This window comes from Pogoniulus pusillus, chromosome 4, assembly GCF_015220805.1.
Source record: "Pogoniulus pusillus isolate bPogPus1 chromosome 4, bPogPus1.pri, whole genome shotgun sequence".
NCBI lineage: Eukaryota > Metazoa > Chordata > Aves > Piciformes > Lybiidae > Pogoniulus > Pogoniulus pusillus.
Window position 1 is genome coordinate 34,774,773 of NC_087267.1, and position 25,387 is coordinate 34,800,159.

The window sequence follows — 25,387 nt, forward strand, 5'->3', positions numbered from 1 at the left end:
GAGTGATCTTTGAGGTCTCTGCCAACATAAACCATTCTCTAACTGCACTCACATGTTGAGAGATGGGGGGTGGTGGATATGAAGTCACGCAGAGGCTCATCTGACCTAGCTTTGAGCAGGAGGTTGGGCTGAACTATCTCATGAGGTATCTTCCAGCCCACATTTTCCTGTGATCCTATTATAATGTAGTAGGATGTGTGTCTTTTGTAATCCAAACAGCTCAATATGCGAAGGGTGGGGAAAGAGACAGTGTATATTGTTTTCATAGGGAGTTTATAGTAAAGCATCAAACAAGCAACAAATTAACTCATTGATAGGATGTGGCTATGCAGACAGTGCTTCAGCTCTCAGAAAGTGCACCACCACCAACAAAAGAAAGTTGGCTCGGTAGTTTTGAGCCAAGGGGTGGGATCGTTTTCGTTTGCCTTTTTCCAGGGGAAAAGTGCTGCAGACCGGAGAGCCCCAAGAGAATAAAGTCCCGCTGCTGCCGCGGGCCCCTGCTGGCCTCCGCCTCCCGCGGGGACCATCTTCCAGCAGCCCACCAGCACGTACAGTGGAGAATGGACCCGAGGCCTTTTGATGGATTTCGGCGGAGAAGCGGCGGGAAGCGAGCACAGGGCAAGCGAGGTCGCTGGTAACCGACGGCGACTGGGGCAGGGCCGTGACTGCGGAGAGGTCTCCTCGCATGGCTCCCCCTCTTCACTCCTGTACCTCAGGGGTTGGTACAGCCCTGCTCCATCCTCCCCCGCCCCACTGAGGAATGGACTCTCCTGCAGAGAACCGTTTAAATTCGAGCCCTTAACGGTTTCTCTCGCCGCTGGGAGGTGGCTGGAGTCTGTTTCTGTCGGCGGTGACGCCACACAGACGCAGCACGAACCGAAGGAAGCCACTCTACCCAACGTCCCGTTGTGATCGCATTCACATCCCGGGGCCGTTGCGCTCTACCCCTCCCCGGCCCGGCGATGCCGTGCGCACGCGCAGCGCGCCGCTCTGCCCGCTGTGCGCGAGCTCTCCTCTCCCCCCCCGCGCCGCCGTGTGGGCGGTGCGCGCGGTCGAGAGCCTCCGGAGGGGCGGGGGCGGTGCGGCGGGAGCCGTAGCAGTAGCCTGGCGGCAGCTCCTGCTACGCGGCCTCGCTCAGCAGCACTCTGTTCGCTCTCGCTGTGTTCCTTCGGAGACAGCTTCAGGCAAGCCTTCCCTCTCTCCTTTCCACCCCCGCCGTTCCCTTCCTCTCCGCTTGCTTGCGTGTGAGGTAAACGCGACGTGTGGTGCCTACGCCGCCGTTGCGTTTCAGGTGAGGGAGGGGGGGAAGGAGAAAGAGAGCGGGGAGGCACCAGCTCCCCCTCCCTCAGCGCCTCTCCGGCGGCCGCGGGCGCGAAACCCCGCCGTTCCCTGGCTTCTGTTCTCCCACTGAAGTAAAACAGCCCTCATTCTCGAAATGGGCTGCACGCTGAGCGCCGAGGACAAGGCAGCGGTAGAGAGGAGCAAGATGATCGACAGGAACCTGCGGGAGGATGGCGAGAAGGCGGCCAGGGAGGTCAAGCTACTCCTCTTAGGTAAGGGCTCTCAAAAGGTAAAGGTCGTCCTGAAGTAACCCGGAGCTCCAAGGTGAGGTGCCCCCACGCCTCCCAGCCCTTTGAGAAGGGCCCCTGTGCAGGCGAGGGCGGGGCAGGTGGCCGCCGAGCCAGCTCGCAGCTAACGTGGAACTCGACGATGGCTGAGGAGCGGGCCCCGCGTCTCGAGCCGGAGGGCGGATAGGCGGTGGGATGCCCGCCTAGGGGAGTGAGGCAGAGGGAGCGCCGTTCTGCCTCCCGCGGTATGCCTTCGTGGCCCCTCAAAAGTTTTCGGGGCAAAGGGAGACAAAACAGCCCGTTAGTGCAGGTGGATGCCTCGGCTTCTTTCGAGAGTAGAGGCAGGGCCGCTCTGGAGAAGAGTCGCGGCATAGTTTGCCCCGAGAGCCTTGTTTAGGGAGGGCCCTAACTCCCACTTGAAGGGGATAGCATCTCAAACTTATGACGTGCATTCTGTGTACCTCTGTTTAGAGGAAAGAAGTTTTAGACTTCAGGATGTTTGCTCTTGACTTTTTTAATCGATGTTCGGCTCTACAAAAAATACTGTAATAAAGTGCAGAAAGCATCAAAGGAATGCAAGTCAAAATCTCAACTTTCTGTGTAGTTTTATTTTTGTGACAGTTGCTTATGCTGTTGAAATATTAAAATGGGAAGTACAACCTTGATGGAGTTTTTAAATGTGCACTATAGTGACATCGTATGCTGTCATGTGTACTTTGACTTCTGCTTGCACGTACTTAAAATGTATTTAAAAGACAGCTTCAAGTGATGTGCCTGTGTATAAAGATAAGGAAAATAACATTTTTTTTTTAAGAAAGCATGAAAAAAAGGAAGTGAGATTTTAATTATACCTTTTTACGGGAATAAAACTACAGCTTGGAGAGAGCTGAATGCTGCAGTATTTCCGTTGGATCAGTGTTGTTGGGAGTGTTGCAGTATCTGCCTTACAACCAAACCACACGGAAGCCTTCAAATACGGAATTAAGAGGCTGCTGAGTAGTAACTTTCCTCCTGATGTCCTTCCACTTACAGAGCTACAGCCTCAGACAAACTTTTTAAACAACTGCCCTGTTTCTTGCTCCCTTGACACTGCTTTTACTCTGCTCTCTACAAGCATTATAGTAAACATTCTAAATACTTCCTGTTGCTAAATCTAAAGTAGATCCAGAAAGGTACAGGAAACCAGAACACTCGTGTAGATGAAGAGATGAAAGAAATCTAGGAAGGGAAACAAACAAAAAAAAAAAAAAAAAAGAATGTCCTAAAAAGTATGTATAGTTAGGAAATTTTGCTTGTGAGAAAAATAATGAAAGCTTTTGGTTTGCTTTTGAGAAAGTGTTAGATGTTTGGTTACTACTGTTGCCTAGTCTTGTACTCCTTTGAAACCCTTAGGTTGTTGGGTTGGGAAGATTATCCTGCATGTGATCAGTAGCGGTATGGCAGAAGATGTTACTGTCTTTTCCAAATCTGGCAAAGTGGTGGTTTACATGTCTTCTGATGTGTTTTGCTGTTCTCTGTGGAGCTTCCAGTGTGTGTAGTTTGGTAATTGTCTTCACATCTTTAAGCATATTCTGTGCCTATAGCTAAAGATCACCATCTTTCTGTAGAAAGAGTTTTTAAAACACAGACAAGCTTTTAAAGGAAAGCATGTGTTCATGCTGGAATCTCATGAAATCTTAAGATTTGGAACAAGTGCTCAAAATGAGTTTTCTTGTAGTGTTCTGAGCAGTGGCTCAGCTGATTTTAACACGAGATGGAAATGTTAAGAGAGGTGTGAATACTAGTAGACTTCTTTTAATGACCAGTGTTTGCATTGTTGTTTAGACAAAAAGTACTGAAATGTTCAGTGACCTCAGAATGAGGTTTTATGTATACACCTATGGATGCATTTCTCTGTTTCACCTCTTGGAATGAAAGCTTTTCTGTTGCTTTTGCTTACAATCATGCCAAATGTTTAAATGTTATGTGGAAGCTTTTGTCTGATGGCAAAACTATTTAAAGTTACTTCCACTAGTCACTTTAGTCTTGCTGCTCTCCTTCCCAATTGCTTCTTCAACCCATATGTCGTAGTTTGTTATCTACTCGGTTGTACGCCTACATCTATTTATGGGCTTGTTCTGCTGAAAAGATACTGAAATAAAAAGAAGAGTACAAATTGTGGTCTGCTGCCAGGAAGATATAATGCGTGAGAGGCATCTAAAATACCTTGCTTATGTGAAAAGAGGGTATGTAGCTGAATACTTATTGACCCAGTGACATATTCCAGCTTCAAGCGATATTTTTGTGAGGACTAGAACAACCTACTGAAGCTTGAGCTAGAATGCTTAATTGAGAGAAGATGTGTTTATAAAATCAGTCTGTTTCTAGCCTTCAAATTTAATTAATTCCATTATATGCTTTTCTAAAGTTTTTTTCTAAACCAGGAAATTGCAGTAACTTGTGATAGATGTGGCATTGCTGTACCTAAACTGACTTTTTGAACAATGTTGTTGGTTCATGTTAGGTTTGTAGTTTGTTGTTGTCTCTAGGAAGAAGCAGATGTGTTTCAGCTGTGCAAAATACTATTGGCCTGGATTATCCCATTTCTTTTGTTGTATCTGTAAATTGGTGCCTGATTTTGTACAAAATTGTCTGCAGGTCATTTGGAATAAGAATACTGGATTCTGAACATTATCCATGTGTAACAGTGTTTCTGCTTTGTAATTTCACCGATTTTCATGCACTATCTCAAAAGCAGGAGAACCTTTTCTGGAAAAATTTTGAGAGCCATCCTCATTATTAGAAGTAAGCTGAATTTGAGCATACCTTTGGTAAATCAAATGGAAAATGCTTGCGCTTACATAGAGTTTGGTGATTTGATTAAAATAAAAAAAACAGTTTCTTTCGTTTAAAATTACTTTCAATGAACATGTGACAAATACATTTCATGGGAACTCAATGGAAAAAGAAGTGCTGTGTAGTATGTTCAACATTACAAACATAACATGTAAAAGTACTTTTCCTTAACCACCTAAATATTTGTCAGGTTGGCAGCTCTTAAACTCCTGTGTCTTAAGTGTTTGAAATAATTGTTGTATTTTCCTTTACTGAAAAGTATTTTATGTATTGGATGGTTTCCAAGAAAAGAAAGCAATACACTCAACTTATTTTTTTTCTCTTCTATGGTTCTTCACCTTACCTTTCAGTGTTCAATAAATAAAAATTGCGGTGATGCTTGCAGAATGAATGCAATTCCACTTATACTGGGAGATACTGGTTCTATGTGACTAGTCTATGTGCTGCATTCATACACATGTGATCCAGATCAGGTGTGGATTTGCAAGTACATTTCTGTTGAATTAGCTAAAGCATGTAAGAGTGAATCTATGCCAACTGAGAGAACAGGCGGTACCTCATTAAGTGGAAAGCCTTCTGGTATGAGGGTAACTCATCAGGTTTTATGAATATGTTAAACTAGCAGAATAAGTTTATAGGATTAGTGCTTTGCCTTGTGGATTATCACATTCTTTACCTAATACAGCAAATTCAGTAGTCAGGGTCTTAGTATTGTTGAATGAAAAAGCCAGTAGATATGCTTGAAGTACTCCTTAGGATTGGATCCTGAGATTCAGGAAGTCACAGACCATATATTTGACAATTGTAATTATCTGTCTTCTTTCAGGATAATCACCTGTATAGATTTTAGTTTATACTCATGACCCACAGAGCTATTTTCAATTCCTGAACAGGTCCTTGCAATTCATGCTGAAATGTTGGCATGTCACATTCTCAAAGATACCTTTTTTAAATTTAAATCTTTTCCATTGCAGTTCTTTCTGTTCTTCAAGGCAGTAACTAGAACAATTCTATTCAATTGTTCTTGTAAATTTTAACATCTCAAGGAGCTTTTTCTGGCTGATTTTCTTTTGTTGCAGACCTGTATCTTTCTATCTGCTCAGTCAGCTGACTCCCACAGCATGCTCATCTTTTCAGCATTGTAATCCTCATAGTTCTTGGCAGTACCTGACTTCCACCAGACCTGACTACACATGGGACAAATGAAATATATATGTATCCCTATATCTATACTGTTTGTACCATTAATTCTCTTGCCTTCCTTCCAATTTCCCCACACTTGCAGACATAAAAATTTAGAACTCTAAATTTATGGGAGCTCTCAGAAGAGCTTTATTCTCACAAAGTATTGCACATTTCAGAGATGTTTACTTCATAAGTTACGCTAGCTTTGTCTAAAACGTACAGGGTACTGAGAGCACTGGTGGAGCTGCTCACCAAGCCACTTCCCATCATTTACCAGTACTTCTGGCTAGCCAGGGAGGTCCCAGCTGGCTGGAGATCGCCAGATGTGATGCTCATCTACAGGGAGGGCCTGGGAAACTAGACTTGTCAGTTTGGCTTGGTTTCAGGGAAGGTTATGAAACAGACCACCTTGAGTGCCATTATGCAGCATGTGCAGGGCAACCAGGTGATTAGGCCCACTCAGCGTGGGTTCATGAAGGGTAGGTTCTGCTTAAACCTGATGTCCAACAAAACAACCCACTTAGTGGACAAGGGGAAATATGCGGATGTTGTTTACTTGGACTTTACTAAAGAATTTGACACTGTCTCCCACAGCATCTCCTTGGATAAACTGGCTGCTCATGGCTTGGATGGGTAGACCCTTCACTGCATAAACTGTTGGATGGCAAAGCCCAAAGAGCGGTGGTGATTGGAGTTAAATCCAGTTGGTATTTGGTAACAAGTGGTGCTTCCCAGGACTCAATTTTAGAGCCAACCTGGTTTAGTGTCTATCAATGATCTGGATGGGGGAATTGAGTACACCCTCAGTAAGTCTGCAGATGACACTGGACTGGTTGTGCGTGTTGGTCTACTAAAAGGTAGAAAGACTGTGATGCAGTATCTGGCCTAGTTGGGTCAATAGGCTGAGGTCAATCATATGAGGTTTACCAAAATCACGTGCTGGATCCTGCACTTGGGTTACAGCAACCCCATGGAACACCACAGGCTTGGGGCAGAGTGACTGGAAAGCCAGCCATGAGAGAAGGATCTCATGTACAATTAGCCCAACAGCATCTTGGTGTCAGGAATAGTGTGGCCAGCAGAAGTATGGAAGTGATTGTGCCCCTGTACTCGACACTGGAGGCTTGAGAAGAGGAGGCTAAGAGCAGATCTTACTGATTTCTGAAAACATCTGAAAGAAGATTGTAATATTGTGGGAATCAGCTGCTTCTCCCAAGTGACTAGTATTAGGATGAGAGGAAATGGCCTCAAATTACGCTGAGGAGAATTAGCTTGGAGGTTGGTCAGGGATAGGAACTGGCTGCCAAGAGTGGTGGTGGAGTCACCATCCGAGGAGACGTGAAAAAACCCCATGTAGATGTGCGTTTCAAGGCATGGTTTAGTGGACATCCTAGTGTTGAGTTAATGGTTGGACCTGATGACCTTGGAGGTCTTTTTCAACCTAAACAATTCTGTGATTCTCTGATATCTAATGAAAAATTTCCTATTTCACCATCAGAGATACTTAACTGGAGATACTTGGAAATTTCACCTCTTACTAAAAGACTATTTCTTGATACCTGAAAAAAAAGGTGTTTATTTGGTTTATTTCCCCCACCCCCCCAGTTGTTGATCTTGCTTGTCTGCCTCCTCTGCTGACTTTCTGCCTGTCTACTTAGATTTAGGAGATGCTCTGAACTAGAATCTCTGTTGCATTTTAATAGTGTACAGTTGGAATCTGGCAGTTGAGGTGTTATTTATGTGGATTTTTGTAGCTGATTTTATAGCTAAGTCAATGAAATGTTCAAGCCTTTGTACTAAATATGATGGCAATTGCCAAGAACGAAGTAAAAAATTACTGGATTCCCATAGTCTAATTTCCTTTGTTTTTTGTGAAAGGAGGTTTCTGGATGTACAGAAAACAGCCTTTCAGTGACGGTTGTGTTTGCGTAATTACAGATTGGGTTCTTTTATGCTTGTCCCTTTTTATTTGAATGTTGGTGTAATGATTTACAACATTATAGTATTTGTCTTCAGTATGTATATAGACTCCTTCAATACAGTATAAATTAGTGATTTCAAGATCCTTTGTTCAGTTATTATTTTAAATCTTCCTTGTGGAAGTTTCTGTGTAAATAATGATTTATTACTGTGTGATGATTTAAATTTTTTAATATCTTTAGAAAAATTTATAATATAGCTCCTACCATAGATGTCTTGGCACAACTTGAACCCTAATGGCTTTCTATGAAAAAGAGTTACACTGTACTTTTATATAATCATATTGCCAAAGTTCACCTGCTGCTGCATTTTACCCTTTTGTTGTTTTGGTCCTCTGAGAAGAAAGAATTGAGCAGTGCATTCTAAAATCTAGCTAGGTGTTTTGAAGCCAAGTTATGAGACTGGCTTCAGGGGGCATGAAATTTTGAAGTCAGTTTTGCTGCTGAGCTTGGTGAATCTCTGCAGTGTTTCCTGTGATATGCTATCTGATGAGTGTCAAGGTGAAGAAATGGAAGTAGAAAAGGTACTTAAGATATTCTGTTAAGTGTGAAGTTTTTCTGCCATGGAAACACTGAAATAAAATCTGAACTGACTTGATAGTTTTCTGTTAAAACTTTTTTCCCCGAGATGTGTACTGAATAACCTTTATTGATGGAAACTTGCTATTCTGAGGTTGAGTCTTAGTCATTGTCCATCTTTACTGAGGTTGGCTGTTCTATTTATTGCCTTTGCGCAGTGTCCTACTGTTACCTCAATTTGTGTGAATTACTGTTTCGTTATACTGAAAATGAAACTGACTTGACTTCACCTGAAAGATTGTGCATATAAAAGAAGTATTGAAATTGGTGACGTATACAGAGAGCAGTTGGAAAAATTGGAGCTTTGAACTTGTGGGAGCAAGAAATTTTGAGTGCACTATTCAGAAAAATTCAGATTCTTTCAACTGGCTCAACTTACTGACATTTCTGAGTGGAGGGATAATTAAGATATTAGGCAAGACAAAAATTAACTCTCCTTGCTGACACACATTTTAGGAATGCTTTTGCAGGAAAAGATTTGAACTCTTCTTAATGCTAAAAATATTTTGTTCTCATGCATTAAGTAGGAATAGACAAGACAAATAAGATTTCTTAATGAGAGGCAGAGTGGGAAATGAAGAAATTATAGTGATGTTATAGGCTAATTACCCAGTTTGTGACTGCTAATGGCTCTTTCACAGTGTAGCAGTGTTAGAGTTGGGGATTTGGAAGATGGTTATCATCTCTGGATGTGTTCCTGTGCAGCTTGCCCCAGGTGATTTTGCTTTGGTGAGGGGATTAGCCTGGGTGATCTCTGGAGGTCCTTTCCAACCCTTATCATTCAGTAATTCTGTGATCATGACTTTTCCCTTGGAATTTGCAAGTTTTGAATTATCTATGTCTACGTGAGGTAAGGTATTACGTATCTGCTTGTTCCCTCAAAGCAAAAAGGCCTAAAATTCACCTAATGTCACAACACCTAAAAGCATTATTCCTCGATTTGCAGGTGTGTTATTGTGATGGTTTAGGATTTACTAATTTTTTTTCTTCTCACAGCTAAGGATTTAATTTCTCTCAGTAAAATATTCCAATTAGCCTCAAACCAACACAGCTATCTGTTGATGTCACATTTTGACTTTAATCTCATGGTTTAATTGATGGCCAGTGTTTTCCTTCAAAAGCAGATTTTTGTGTAATTAAAAAAAAAAAATTCTCCTGATAGAGAGCATTGAGGAAGCAGTTACTTAAATAAGATCTGTTGTTAGACGTGATAGCCAAATCATTTCCTTTCGTGGTTTTAGTAATCGAAGGGTCATTAAATCCCTGAATAACACAACTTCTTGTATTTTTAGATATGACTTTAATAAATCTAGTGGCGTTAACATGTTTATATGTAGCCTATATTTAGAGATTTGTGTAAACTGTGATATTATATGTCCCTATATAAATTGATACTGAAAATGTTTTGTGTCAGCCTGCTTATTTGAGGGGATCAACAGCATCAGAATGTTTGAATTTATTAAAGTGTACCTCAGTACTTTTTCATGTATGCTTTTTAGAATTGTAGTATTACATTTCAAGTGTGTAATATACTTAGTACAGGTGCCTGATTAAACCTTTGAAATATAACAGTATCTAGGCAACCAGAATGGACAGGAAGTCTTCACTATCGTTGCTTTTAAAGAAGAAATCAGTGTACTGTAATGAAAATTCCTGTTGAAGCTGTGAAGCAGGTTTCTATTTCTTGATATTATCTAGAATGTAATATGATCTGAATGAAAATACCATTGGAATCAAATGGTTATCAAATGGAATAAAATTTTGTATTCTCTTTTCAAGAGTCATGAAATAGTTTCTTGGGTGCAACTATATATATATATATATATATAATTTTTTTTTTTTTAATGTGGGTGAAGCTGTTGTAGTTGTTTGGCTCATAGAAGCTGAGGTTCTGGATCTGTTTTTTAAAATAATTTCCCATAAAATTCAGGAGATTCTTTCTTGCTGTCCAAGTCCATATGGGAATGATAGAAATAAGCAGTGCATGTTGTCTAATAAGCAGCTGAAACATTCTAGAAGCTCTGTGTTGATAAAAAGGCAAGTGCTATTGCTGCATCTGGCTGAATGGCTTGTCACTCTCCCTGGCACTTTTAAATGCTTAATTCAGTGTTCTGCTGGTTTAGTCAGAATGGCTGCCCTGTTTGAACTTGGTTTGCTGCTGGAGTGGTCAGTTTAACTGGTATTTCAGAATGGTCTGCTGACGACCTGAATGAGAGCAGGAGGCAAAGCAGAGATACCTGCCTTATGCAAGTGGATGCATAGCAGTGGGTAGAGGGGGAAATGGGTGCAGAACAGAATTCTTTCCATTTCTGCATTTGTGTCACAGTTTACCATAGATTAAGGTTAGGAATAATGTGAAATGGTGTATTCATCTCTGAAGTCCACTTGGTGGACATTTTAAAGTCGCTCAAAGCCTACATCTTTTAAAACCTTGCTGAAGCCGCAAACAGTGCTTTCTCAAGGAGTGTGTTGCTTAAGCACTTGATTGGAAAGTGTAGATAGGAGCTTGTTTTTGTTCAAGCACAAGGAGTCTCATACCTATGTTTCCTTATGCTATTGTAACTTTTTGAGGTTGTAGGGTTGACTAGGAAGAATACTATTCTATCACTTTGTGAAGAATGCAAGATGGTAGTGGATGATAAATGTAACAGCCAGTCTAGTGTCCAGACAGAGGAGAGTGGAGGTAGAGGTCTTCAATTAAAACAGTGAAGTTGAACTAATAATCTAAAGAGTGTAGTGTGAGCGTAGTATTGGAATCTGATTTTAAAACTTGCTGTGACTGGAGATTTTATGCTTTGCAATAACAGAATTGGCAGTAAACAAGACAATTGTCTTGAGTATTTATAGATTTTGTTTAATTAAGTATTATTTTGAATGCTCATTGATTGGAGAATGAGCCAGTGATGTACAGTATAATGATGAACTGAAAACAAGATACTAAGGCTTAAGTGTTTTCTATATTCTTGGTGTATTAACTATTTATTGAAGTGTTTTGAAAGTGCATTTCTCAGCTGTATGCAGATTCAGTTACTGATCCTTGGTAAATCTGGTAAACTCCTAGCAAAACCATTATATGCTTTCTAAAGCTCTTAAAGACCTTGACAGGGATTCCTTCTAATACGCTTTAGTAACTAAGCGCTTGCTATCAAAAGCTGTCATTAAATTCCTTGATGAGAGACTTGTTAGGTTATATTCTGTCTGTTGTTCTGGAACATAGTACCTTTTGGGGTTAGAGCTGGCTTTGACAGTGTTCTTGTTTGAGACCTAATAAACTGCTGTGTGCAAAATGCATGTGTATGTGACAAGAATATGGTTGAGTATACACATTTTTTTTCCTCTGGTTCAGATAGGAGTTGTGAAACTTCTTTGCAGTCAGTTTAGATCAACTATCAATGTGCTTATTCTCCTTAATTTTGTGGATCTGAGTTCTCAAACTACAAGATTACCCACAGAAGTAAATTAGGTGTGAAGGCTGAGAATTTAAGTTAATTACTCTTTATTGCACTACTTACAACAGTAATGGCTGACTTCTAGTTTTAGCTGCGTTTACCTCGGTATAAACTTGCACAGTACCCATTTGTCTCATCTACAAATAATGTCTTGGTGTTAAATGACAAGTAGATCTGTGAGTAAAATTGGTTGAGATTTGAAGGAAAGATTGTTCTCTATGGATAGGAATGCGAGCACTTCCCTTTGTGGCTTTTCTTACTCCTTGTTCAGTTACATAGTGATACAAGGTAGCAGGGACAGCTGCATCTGCAGTGGTTTTAGTGCAAGGGCTAACCTGCCTGCCCCGCCCCAGCACAAAAGCGAGGGGGAAAGTAAAGCACAAAACTCAGGGTTGAGATAGAGATATGAGTTTAATATCAGCAAATCACAGTGCCTAATTAGCACCTTAGCTAATATCATGATTAATGTAATAATACAATGTGTGATTGCTTTAGCTTAGCCTGTTTGTAGAAGAAACGCAGGGAAAAAAAAAACCAGCGTAAAATGGAAAACCAAAACCAGCAGTTACTTGACTCCCACCCATCTTGCCGCCATGCCTGCAGGAAAAGCCAACACCCAAGAAACCTGGAACTCAGAAGTAGTAACTGGAACAAGTTACAATCTGAACTGCAAGCTCCATAATACTTTGTTCCAGCCAGTAGTTTCATTTTTAAAGCTGACATGACTGTAGCATGGTATGAATAACAGCAGCAGATTCACCTCAGCTCATGATGATCTGTCGCAACTGTAGGTAGGGCAACAGTGGTGGTGTTTGGAATTGCAAGTGGAGTCTGACATGGAAACAAGCTATGAATTTAAGGTTCTTTTGTTGTACCTCTCCACCGGAACAACCTTCATGAAGTATGTCCCTGCTGCAGTGAGGATTTTTTTGTTTTTCTTTTTAAAAGTATCTGTGATTGTGATTAATAATAGTGTCCTTAGTAGTAGAAGTTATCTGTGGAATTTCATTTACTGAATCTATCATCTTTGCACACCATATTTATAGCTCAGTGAACAGTTAAAGGGCATGGAGGCCAAAGACTGTCAGGAAAAATGTCAGGGCACTCTGAATTGCTAAAGGTTTGTTAGATACATACTTGGAGGTCTGAATGCAACATGCCATACTCTAGCAGAAACTGGCAGTAGGTGCCTTGGTAAACATCATAAAAGCAAGTGAGATAGTTCTTTCTGTTGGAGTACTCAGCATTTACCTCATGTAGTGTGCTCATATGCAGTATCCACTCAAACTTGTTTTACAGAAGGTTCTTTCATACCTTGGTATAAAATTTGTAGTGATTGTTTCTGAGCATACTGCTCTGTATGGAAGAAGTTAACTGCTTCAGCAAATTGAAATCTTAATTTTGAAGAGAAGATTGGTTCTTTGTTATTAGAAATATTAACAAATGTCTGGACTATTGAATTTTGAGGAGATTCCCAAACCTTTTAGAGGATAATGTGAAGGCTGGCCTTTGATACATTTTAAGTAGTCAACTGATCTCATCAGACTGCTGTCAGCTTCGACATTTTAGATAAACCTGAAACCACAAAAGTCTTAGCCTCTGATGGTGTTACATATAGTTGTCAGGCAGCAAGTATGATTATTATGTGTTTTTAATCTCTAAATGTGCATCCATTCCTTGTTTAATTTCTGGCATAAGCAAGAGGTTTCTTTTCAGACCTCAATCTTAGCTTGTTACAATCCTGCTGGGTTTGACACCTTGCACAAAGGAAGCTGTGCCTGTACCTTAATTGAGGAAAACGCTTCGTATTTAAAGTAAATGATGCTGTCTCTTTGAGGCAATTGTACTGTTTTTTTTTTAAAGGATCTCTTACATTCTCAACAGATACATCTTTTTGAAGTAAGATTCAATTCCAAGATACTATATCTCCTTTTGAATATTTCACAAAATTTCAGAAATATGACACTTGGGATTGTACTGGTGCTCTCCTTTGTAGTGAGACAAAGTCCATGATAGGGTTATAGTATGAGTGATGTGCACAGTGATGAAGGGTTCCTACTATAGAGCAGCCAGTGATTTGAAACAGATGAGGGATAAAAGAACGTATCTGAAGAGCTAGATATAATCTGTATTCAAAAGCTGCCTGCATTCAGAAAATTATACACTATTTCTGTTGAAATGTCTGCTTATCACATGCATCAAATTCTAAGTGAAAAGATGATCTCATGAAGCTTTTGTCATGGCACTAATATAAGTATTTTTGAAATGGAAAGTCAATTGATTCTTCTAAAGAAAAATGGGAGTAAGCTCTGCTTGTTTCAGCAAAAGTTTTTATTTCTTAGAATTCATTGAATTCAAGAGGTTATACTGAATATAAACCTATACTTTTTTCTTTGTTGTTTCAATACTAAACTAACTGATAGAGTCCTTATCACTTACTTATGTGTTTACCGTAATAATTAAAGCCTAGGTATCTGAAAAACCGAAAGCAGTTCATGGAAATCTAGACCTGAATAAACTCACAGGATGCTAACATGAGTTAATGTGTAAATGCTGCCTGGACTACTGTTTTATATTTTCTTATATCACATTTTATATGTAATGATACAGTATTTTGTTGTATAGTGTTGATTACACACATCTACTAAGAACAGTATTGAAGACCTAGGAAAGAAGTAATTGGTTGTAATTAATTCTTGATTTCTTAGGAAATTTACAGAAGTGACAGTGGCTTTTATGTGGTGCTGCTTCTGTAGAAGTAAGCCAGAATGAGCTACAAAACTGGAAAATTATCTCAGATCTTTTGTCTGACTCAGTGTCATAGTTTGAGAATCTGTCACTTCTGTGGTTTCACACAGTGATGTAATCTGGGATTCATTCTACATGGCCCAAATTACTGAAATATTTTCTTCCATGTATTTTTCACACAGCTTCTTTCCTAAATAATTCAAAGTTTTCTGGCCCATTCAAATTCCAGTAGTTATGGAAATTCCAAGATTATTACTGTCTTATAAATATTGTCAACCTTTGATTGACTATATGAAAACATTTGGAAAGGGGAAAAGGAAAAAAAACTGTCAGTGGCAGTGGTCATCCCAGAATTAGAAGAATACAGGATGGTGGTAGGTAAGAAATGTAACTGCTGGATGGCCTCAAAAAGGGATGGGGACACAAGACAAAAAAAGAAACAAAACCCCAAACAACATAAAACTCCTCGATAAAATTAAACAAACCACCAACAACAAAAAACCCAACCCAAACAAACACCCAAAAACCCTGCCCAGACCAAACAAAAAAGCCTCAAACTTGGAGAGATAGATCGGTATTGGTATTTTTTGTCATGTCCTATATCAATTATGGCCAACCTGTCTAGGGGATTTGTAGCAATAGGTTTCCTGTATGAGTTTCTTGTACTAGTGTTGATATGTTTCGAATACAGTAGCAATCATTGGCAGCTTGAATTCTGATTTAAATCTCATGTCTGGTAATGTGTTTTGAGGTGATAAATTTAAGAGATTATAGTTTCAAGCTATCTACTTGCCACATGCTTTTGTAAGAGGTTACTGGTTCCACAGCAGAAACAGTAGAAATCACGGTTTGTGCTGTGACCAGTGGCAGCTGAGGAGCAGCCACCATTCGTCTCTTGCTGCCTTCTGTAAAATATTGGCATCTGATGGAGCACTGGATAGGAAAGTTGTAGGGAGAGGACTTCACTGTAGGTAAATCTAATAATTTATGAATCAATATGTTTTATTTTAAATTTTGCATGTATCTAAGTTAATATGGTGCAAGTCTCTTTGTTTATGATCTGAAAAGGTGACATACATCCATTTCAAGTTTTGTGTTGATTCCTCTTAGCCCTACTTGAACTTTCTTTTGGCAACGTAGAAGGCCATTGTGTTTGTGGGTTCCGTTTCTTTGCCCAGCTTGGTTGCTTGTTCAAAGCCAGCTCTGTTCCACTCTTCAGTTTTTATTTAATTATTTTCTTAATTGAAAGTTGTGTTTGGTGTTTGTTTTTGTGGGGTGTGGTGTTTTTTTTTTCCTCAGTCTTCACTTTTTTTTTTTTTCCTGCATTAGTGTTGCCAGGAGTATATGTGCGCTATTAGGAATTGTTTTACTTGACATTTGATTTCCTCCAAAGAGGGATACTGTGGACTTTTGCAGTGCTTTCTTATTTTGGGTATTTAATTAGTTTCTTCAGTAAGCAATTAATAAATACTTCAAGTTAGAAATGTTAGAATTAGCATCTCAGCACTTCTAAAGAGCAGTTTCTGTGCTTGGGTGCATGAAACATTTGCTAAAGAAATTTATTGTTCTGGAATGCTTGCTGTGTAGGCGGTGTGTGGGATGATAAATCATAAGATGCAATGAGTAGTTTAACATTTTTGCTGACCTGTTATTTTCAATTGAAGTATAAAATAGTTATTTCAGTTATTTTTAAACACAGATTTGCTTCATTTGGAAAGTAAAATAATACTGAATCTGTCTAAATTGTGATTTGCTGTAGTATCATAGCAGTGAGTCATAGAATCATTTAGGTTGAAAAAGGTGCTTAAGATGAAGTCCACTTGAGTCTCTTTTTAAATAGTTTTTGGTAAATTGTTATGTAATTGGCCAGATAGTGGCTGAGAATCAAATATTGCTTTAGCGTTTCCTAAATTTATTTGAACTTTCCTGGCCCTCTCCAGTTCTCTCACAGTACTGTATGTGAGATTTGATTTGTTAAATTGTTTTTGGTTGCCTTTTTATTTTTATGTTAGAGGTTGCAAGGGACCTCTGGAGATCATCTGATCCAACCCCCCTGCCAGGTCAGGTTCACCTAAAGCAGGTGCACAGGATGGCATCCAGGTGGGCTTTGAATGACTCCAGAGACAGAGACTCACCAGCCTGTTCAGTGCTCAATGTAGAGAAGTTTGCCTTCATATTTAGAAGAAGCTTCCTGTGTTTGAGTTTGTGCCCATTACTTGCTTCTTGTGTTGTCACTGGGCAGGACTGAGAAAAGAGAGGCCCCGTCCTCCTGACACCCAGGCTTTAAATATTTATAAGCATTGATAAGATCCTCAAAGAGATTGAAGGTGATCATTTGTAACAATGAAGACTATTAATACAGAGCGAAGAACTTAAAAAGGTGATTTTGGGTTAGGGTTTGATTAAAAAGGCTGTTAGAGGAACTGATCTTCAGAACCCTTGGAAGTTAAACAACCATAATCATCTGTTTGTATTAGAAATGTCAGCAGACATGTAAAGATATGCTTGCTTCTCTAAAAAGAAACTTTAAAACTGAATCATTTGTCCTTAAAATGTTTTGATTTTGAAACTTCTAGCTGGATGCATACTTTGATGTAAAAAGCTTAATTTGTAGAAAATGTACTTCTGACTATTAGTTTTTATTTTGTTTAGTTATTTGAAGTGTAGAACATAAATGTATTTGCAGAAATTAAGAGAAGTCAACTAATGTATTTTTACCACATTTCTTTTTCAGGAGCTGGTGAATCAGGGAAAAGCACAATTGTCAAACAAATGAAGTACGTACAGTGAGGTACTGCAATACAGTTGGTTTTGTTTTATTATTTGAATAAAGAATTTATATACTTTTTTCCTTCTGTAGGATTATCCATGAAGCTGGTTATTCAGAAGAAGAATGTAAACAGTACAAAGCTGTTGTCTACAGTAACACCATTCAGTCCATTATTGCGATCATTAGAGCAATGGGGAGGTTGAAGATAGACTTCGGTGATGCAACCAGGGCTGTGAGTATTGGAGTACACACACAGATATACAGCTGAAATTTCCATTATTTTTCAATTTTTGTCCATTACTGTTCCTGAAAAAATCTTTTGATACCCAAAAATCTCTTGTAGGATATAAAGTTTGATTGAAAACTAAGCACCATCTTTGCATGGCAAGGTGACCTGCAGAGCAATCCACATGGGATTGATTTAGTTCAGCTACAGTTCTCTAAATTCTAAATCTGGGGAACTGAACATTGAGTCTTGAGGATTTTTTTTTTTTTAAAACATTGAAGTATGTACTCATGTCTTATTTGCATATATTTGTGCGCTGATACGTTCTGTAAGTCATCTGTGTCAGACATCCTCACGTTCCTTTAAAAAACACAGCTTAAATAGGTAAGCATCTAGCTACTGTCTGCACTTTTTCATTTGGCCATAGGCACAGTAGTGCCCAAAACAGTTCTAGCCTCTGAGCTTGGTTGTATTTTGTAGTCGTTTGCAGTGTGGAGAATTTTTCTTTTTCTCTCTTGAAACAGAGACATGGGTATAACCTTGCTGCTGGTATTGTGTTTCTCTCATAGTACCACATGGGTCCTTTTTCTGCACCTTTTCTATCTCGATCGGACTAATGCCCTGTATACAAACCCCTGGTGGGTCTGTTTGCTATTTCACCTCTTGAAGCTAGTTTGCAAAATGGATTGTTTTGGCTCATGGTTTCTCCAGTTGTAACCCTATGCTCTGATTACATCTGTGTCTGGCTAGGTGGTCAGATGCTCTGAATCTCTCTATAATGTGCTTAGCTTAAGTGGTTTTGCTTGATCTCTGGTTACAGGAATGAGCTCTGGTACAGTGCTGAAATTGTTAGTTTGAATAGCATTGGAATTTAGCTCTGGGCATGTGCTTTTATTTTCTTTCCATATAAATTGATGTCAGAATATGAAATGCTCACCAGTACAGCTTTTGAAGCAGGAACTTAGGCACACAATGGCTGTCTTGCAGAAAATATGGAAGAAGCTTTGTTGCTGTTCATGTATTGAAATAATTGGGCTAGTCAGGGATATTTTGTCATAATGAAGTACTTTACATTTTGTTAAGGTTGAGTTACACTTTGGGAGGGCAGAAGGGGTCTTGAAAAAAAAGAAATGGTGTGTAAATTCTTTGTTGATGACCAAGTCTTGTGTTCAAGAGGTTATTGATTGCTTAAAAAGCAGTGTTTGAGAGTATACCTTCAGTGACCTTCTGAAATGCATGTTGTGAAGGCTTCTGGGGATTAATTTGCTGAGGCAGGAATTTCAAAAATAGAATTATTTTATTTCCTGAAAACCCTTCCCCCAGACTATATACAGAAGTAGTTTAGGCTTATTTACAGGCTCAAGTTGGTCAGGAAAATCTTCACAGGATGTTCTGGGCAAATTTAGAGATTTTGGAAAGTCAGAAAATTGAAAAGACTAAGCTACAAACAAGTTTTGTCCCACTAAAACATGATCTGAGCAGAGAATTAAGGGAACAGCAGGCTTTACTCATGGAAGTGAGATAGCAAACTGTTGATGATCCCCTGCTGAATTCCTCTGTGGAAGCAGCCTCCTGTAAGCAATATTGAATTGTTTGGACCCACGCAGCAGAAGTCCAAGACAGGTGGAAAAGCTGCCAAAGTTAGACGTGTCTCAAGACATGGCTTCCACAAGACAGAGATTCATGGAAATAGTGCTGCCTCAGCAGTGGCAAGGGAGAGTCAAACTCCTAGCATCTTCTTCAGCAGTAATAGCAACCAGGAAGTCAGATTGTGGTATGGTCTTGAGAGTAATCAGGTCCGGGTGCTGCTGGCAGCTCTCTCAAATAGATCCAAGAGCTTGCCTAGCTTGCAGATTTGCACAGAATGGTGCAAAAGTGGGTAAGAACCATCCGAAAGCAGGGATAGTGCAAAAAACCAAGAGCCATGCAAAAGGCAGGAGCCATTTATGAGCAGGGATGGTCCAGAATGGGAATTCACCAAGTTGGAACTCTGTCATGGCAGGAAGTCTGTCAAGGTGGTAACACTGTGCCTTTTCGCTTGCTCTATTTATGCTTTTTTCTAGACAGAGTGTCCATTTGGCATTTATAGTGGGAGCGAAGAACCCAGCCAGCTACCATCCTGATTCCAGTGTGGGCTTCCACACAAGTCAGTGCATGTGTGGAAAAGGCACCTTTTGCCTGCGGGGGTGGGGAGGAAAGCAGGTCTTCATGCTGCCTTCTTGCCCCATTCAAACATTCTAGGGACAGAAGAGGATGGGGGAGGGGGAAAGGAATTTGGAGTGTGCTGCAACAATGCATTAGATGTGGCAGTTGCAAGGAAGACAGACTTCCATAAAATTATCTAAAGTTGTATCTGAAATCTAAATATGATTTGCAGTTGTGAATTACTGATTTTCATTTTACACTTTAATAGTTATTATTTTGCGTACATACATTAATTATACTGAAAACCTTTTCAGTTGTAAACACAATCAAAGAAAATGAAGCAGTTTCTAGTTATGTCTCTCTACATTTGTTGTTTACTGTTGTCATCTCCTAAGACCAAAGTTTTAAAGGGGAGCAACAGTATTTCTCTGTGTCCGTTCAGTACTGGTAGAGTGAAGTCATCTGTGGAGCCTGACAGTTAATGTTGGAAAGACAGATGGTAGACTCAAGTTACTCCTGTTTTCTCTTACTATGTATGTAGTAAGTTTGGGTGTTATCAGATAAAATGACGTACAAGATTTTGATAGCAATTTTATTTATGATAACAACTTGAAATCATCTGACTTTCTTGACTTCAGAGAGTTATATAAATGATGAGGCAAACTTTTGTCAGGGGTAATCTTAAAATAGCTGATCATCTCTTTAGACTTAGGCTGTCTTGGTGGTAAAAATTCTTTTTGTCAGAGCAGTCTTGCTATGGAGTATCAGTACTAGATTTTTGTCAATTGTAAAGTCAGAAATAGAAAAAGGAATTAACTTGTGTTATGCATCAGCTTCACTTAAAACCAAGTAAATAATGTGCTTACTCTTATTACAGCATGGCCTTTTTCATTTTATTCTATTTCATTGTAATTCTGTGATTCTTTTGAGAGGGGAAGAAAAGTGCTCAAAATTGTAACTCTTGATGAAGACTGTTACATTTTGATTCTTCTCCCTAAATTTCTGAGGGAAAGAAGCAAGGCAGTCAGTTTGTTTGGAAAATGATAGTCTTGTTTCTGTCACAAGACCAATGATAAAGCAGTGAGATGAACACTTTAAAACACTGTTGAATCAAGGAAGCACAGATTACACCAGCAGCTTCAGTAATGGTTGTTCTGAAGACTGATGTCACTTCCATTGTCCTAAAAGGTGTTCCAGTGGTCATGTAGAGGCTGTGCATTGAGAGACCTTTAGTGAATGTGCTTTCAGGGACTATGCACCGCTTTCTGAATGTGGGATTTATTGTAATTAGCTAGAGAGAGGGTCAGTTGTTTTTTTTTTTTTTCATAATGTAATTTATGGAATCTGGTAGAGAGAAGGTTAATTGTTTTTTTCATAATGTAATTTATGGAATCTGGTATAAAAATAGTGATTCCTAGAAAGGAAGTGGCTTTATTCCAGAATAATCACAAAGCTATTAAGGGTTAATAATCAAAATAGAACTTAATCATAGAATCAACCAGGTTGGAAGAGACCTCCAAGATCATCCAGTCCAACCTATCCCCCAGCCCTATCCAGTCAACTAGACCATGGCACTAAGTGCCCCATCCAGTCTTTTCTTGAAGACCTGCAGGGACGGTGCCTCCACCACCTCCCTGGGCAGCCCATTCCAATGGGAAATCACTCTCTCTGGGAAGAACTTCCTCCTAACACCCAGCCTATACCTACCCCGTCACAACTTGAGACTTACCTGTGTTGTCTGTAGTACTTGCCATCCTTAGACAAGGGAATATGGGGGTAGAAGACCACTTTTTATTTTAATGTTTAAGCTTTTAAAAATGCTGAAATTGATTTTCTTGTTCCACCTCCCGTTTCCCCTCCCTCCTTACCCATTTTAGGGTATGTAGAGATTAAAGCTATTTGAAATAGATTAAATTTTGTATGTTTGAAAGTTAGACCATGTTAGGTATAAAACGGTGTAATTGCTTATGACAAAATTGGCTTAGTTTCTGAGCTGTTTCCATCATGTGTCTGGATATATTTGCCCTTCTTCAAGATCTGCTGCTTCTGTGAGTTGTAGGTCCTTGGCATTTGCTTGCACAAATAATATTCAAAACCTGAATTGTTGTTCAGGTTTCTTTTATCTGGGCCTGTTGCTTAAATTGTAATTCATGGGGGTAGCCCCTTCTCCCAGGCAACCAGCAATAGAGCAAGGGGACACAGTCTCAAGTTGTGCCGGGATAGGTATAGGCTGGATGTTAGGAGGAAGTTCTTGCCAGAGAGAGTGATTTGCCATTGGAATGGGCTGCCCAGGGAGGTGGTGGAGTCACTGTCCCTGGAGGTCTTCAAGAAAAGACTGGATGAGGCACTCGGTGTCATGGTCTAGTTTACTGTCTAGGGCTGGTTGCTAGGTTGGACTGGATGATCTTGGAGGTCTCTTCCAACCTGGTTGATTCTATGATTCATGACTTCTGACTATCCATCCCTTTAATCTTTACTGCTGTGATCTTTCCTCTGATTATTGGTGAAATCCATTGAATTTTCATTAGTTCTCTATGTACACTAATCAGTATTCCCTTAATTTGAAAAATAGCCATTTTAAAATTTACTCTAGCTTGCAAAAGACTTTTTGAACTATGTATTAGATACCTCTTGTTCATGTGTCTGTATATATACAGATACCTATAAATCACTTTGAGTATACCTTGACTTGACAGAACTGTAAGGTTTTGATTTTTTTTTTTTTTAATCTGTGAATATCAATATTAATCCATCTGCAAACAATTTCCCTGTTAGCTATCATAGACATTGATTCTTCACGTCTGCAGTGGTCAATATCTTTAGAACAATCACTGCTTTCTGTGCTTATCATGAAAACGTGGCTTTGGTTTTGTTTCTTTATTTCCCCCTCAGCTTATTTTTTGAACAGCAAAGGTGGCAGACCCAGATTTTTCTACAGATTTGCATCTGTAACTTTGCTGGGATTTGAGATAACTTTTCTAATCCTTTCTTGAAGTACTTTCAGTTCCTAACTGATGTGCCTAAGTCTCTTTCCAGTATCATCTGTTCTCTTAATTATTGTACAAATATTTTATATGCTCTGGGTAGTAGTTGGAAGCTGCAAGTATGTTGATTTTTCTGGTTGGCGGCATACCTTGGCATCAGATCAGATACAGCTAATAACCAGGATCAACCAGCTACCCACAGGAGACTACTGATGTGGATCTCACCTCTACCCAGCTGCTGTCTTCTGTTTCCAACGCCGTAGAGGTCTTGCTTTTAAAGTTTCTTTCCTCAGTCAAAATTGGTGAAGGTAGCCAGATGGTCAGATTCGGTTAAAAAGGGCACTGGTGAATTGACTTTCTGCACTCCCTTAGCCTTACTGTCAAGGACAATCATTACATAAAGTCTGAAAATCTAGCATTTATGCGCTCTTAAAAATCTTCTGTTTGTGTACTATCACATTACCAAGAAAACTTGGTCTCTGTAGAATAATCACAGTAGTGGATAGTTGTGATTTACTTGGAAGGGCTCTAGGAAGTATTTTTTCTTGTGATGTCTGACTGGGGAATAAATGTTCATTTGTCACTTTCAAAGTTATTTTGTGAAGCGTGATTAATGTGTTTTCTTCAGTCAATGAGTATATATCTGCATTTCTGAAGGTTCTAGTATGTACTGAACTATTCTCTTCGGTTTGTGGTATTTGATAAGCAAATAAAGTTAACTTTACACTTGAGCACAAAATATGTTCCTGCATGTGTTTATCAGAATCTTAGTTCACGTTATAAAAAGGGCAGAAGCAGCTCTATCATCTAATGGGAAATTTGGTTTACTAGGTTTTTTTTCTATTGTTGAAAAATGTAGGAATTAATATCCTATGCAGAACACTAAATCCTCTTGTTTTCCTTCAGATGTTTTTGTTTAGTTACATTCATGTTTACAAGAAAGTAGCTCATCTGACCAGGCTGGACTGATGGGCTGAGGTCAATTTGCATGAGATTCAACAAGGCCAAATGCAGGGTTCTGTACTTAGGTCACAATGACCCCATGCAGCACTACAGACTTGGAGCAGAGTGTCTGGAAAACTGCCTGGCAGAGAAAGATCTGGAGGTGCTGGTTGACAGCCTGATGAACATGGGCCAGAAGTTTGCCCAGAAGGCCGACAGCATCCTAACCTGTATCACGAGTGGTGTGTCCAGCAGCAGTAGGGAAGTGATCATTCCTTGGTACCTAGCACAAATGAGGCTGCACGTTGAATCCTGTGTTCAGTTTTGGGCCCCTCCTTACAAGAAGGAAAGAGTTTTTGTTGAATGAGTGGTTAGGAACTGGAACAGGCTGCCCAGGGATGTGGTAGAGTCACAGTTCCTGAAGATGTTTAAACAACATGGAGATGTGGCACTTTGAGATGTGGTTTAGTGTCTTACCATGGTGTTGGGTTAGTGGTTAGGCTTGATGATCTTGGAGGTATTTTCCAACCACAACAATTCTATGATTCTGTGACTTTCTGAATATAGTACTTAGGTGATAATGCTTTTCTTTTATTTCTCACTGTGTCTCCACTAAAGGATGATGCTCGTCAACTCTTTGTGTTAGCTGGAGCAGCAGAAGAAGGATTTATGACTGCAGAGCTTGCTGGAGTTATCAAGAGACTGTGGAAAGACAGTGGGGTTCAAGCTTGTTTCAACCGATCTAGAGAATACCAGCTTAATGATTCTGCTGCCTAGTAAGTACTAAGTGACAAAGACACTTTCTGTCCTATAAGTTGCTAAAGGAATACAGGGGAAGTCTTACCTTATGTGGAATTGTGCACTCATGTAGGTGGAAGGTATAGAAGTATCGGAACAAAGGTATTGGCTACTTGAGTCAAAATGCTCCCCCTCTAGACTTAAAGGTTGGAAAGGAAGAGATGTGTTATAATTGCGAGTGTGTCATGTTCTGATCAGCTGTTTTGTCCTCTTGAGGAAGACAAATTTGCTTTAAGATTCTTTAATAATATTTTTATTACAAAAATAGGACTCAAGTATGTTCTCAGTTCAGGAAACTTGAGTATGTGATGTGAATCTACTGCCAAGGATACTATCATAACAGAGTTTCTCCTATAGTTCAACACTGATGCATTTTCTGTGTTAATTTAATAGTCTCTCTTAGAAATATGTTGAGCAAAGGTAGAAAACAGGATGTGTCTTCTATGCTAAAGTGGTTCATTAGAAAATAGTAACAAATCAAGGGTGTGAGAAACAAGGTGTGATGCAGGAAGTGTCAAGGAAGAGTCCATCAGGAGACAGGTAAGATGGTAAAGAATGGCATGGGAGTGATACTGTCCTTACATGGCCATTTTTTAAGAGATCTGTCATTCTGAATTAAGTTGTAGCATTTCAAGTTGATTTTCACTTTCATTAAAGTAAGTTATTTTGATTCTTTACAATTACTGCACATAAAGAAACAATGTGGAGAGAGGTAACTGAGAAGACTACAGCCTGAGTAATGCAGTTACAGGCATGCCGAGTGAACAGGAATCTAATCACATTGTATTGACTGGTGATACTAATACTTCTAGCGTGATAGTTACTTGTTTGCTGAAGTTATTCTAAGGGTAAAGAGGGTAGATGGCAACAAGCTGAGCTCCCAGTGACAGCTCTTGGCATTGAGAGTTAGCGCTTCTATAAACTGTCATCAATATGGAGCATTTAATTTGGAGGATCGCTGTTTTCTGGTAACATCCTTTGTTTTATTTTGTTGTGTTGGATAACCTCTGCCTCCAATTTCCTGAGAGAGCTTCTAGCCATAGAATTCAATCCTTAAAATTGCTAACTTCTGGTTATATTGAAAGAAGGACATAGTGGTGCCCCTGTTTACTATGGGAAAAACACAACTAAGATTTGTATGCTTTTTAGAAAGGCTGGGCTTCTTGACCTGCATGCCAT

The 25,387-nt window shown here is 39.6% G+C and overlaps 1 protein-coding gene across 1 annotated transcript in view; it reads left to right on the plus strand.

Moving 5' to 3' along the window:
* Positions 1-1,020: 1,020 nt before the first annotated feature.
* Positions 1,021-25,387, plus strand: part of GNAI1 (G protein subunit alpha i1) — a 35,069-nt gene continuing 10,702 nt past the window's right edge. Inside the window, exons 1-4 of the mRNA XM_064142562.1 lie at positions 1,021-1,553; positions 17,078-17,120; positions 17,204-17,345; positions 24,029-24,186. Of these exons, the coding sequence (XP_063998632.1) occupies positions 1,436-1,553; positions 17,078-17,120; positions 17,204-17,345; positions 24,029-24,186 (461 nt within the window). The 5' untranslated portion in view covers positions 1,021-1,435. The remainder of the gene's footprint in view (positions 1,554-17,077; positions 17,121-17,203; positions 17,346-24,028; positions 24,187-25,387) is intronic.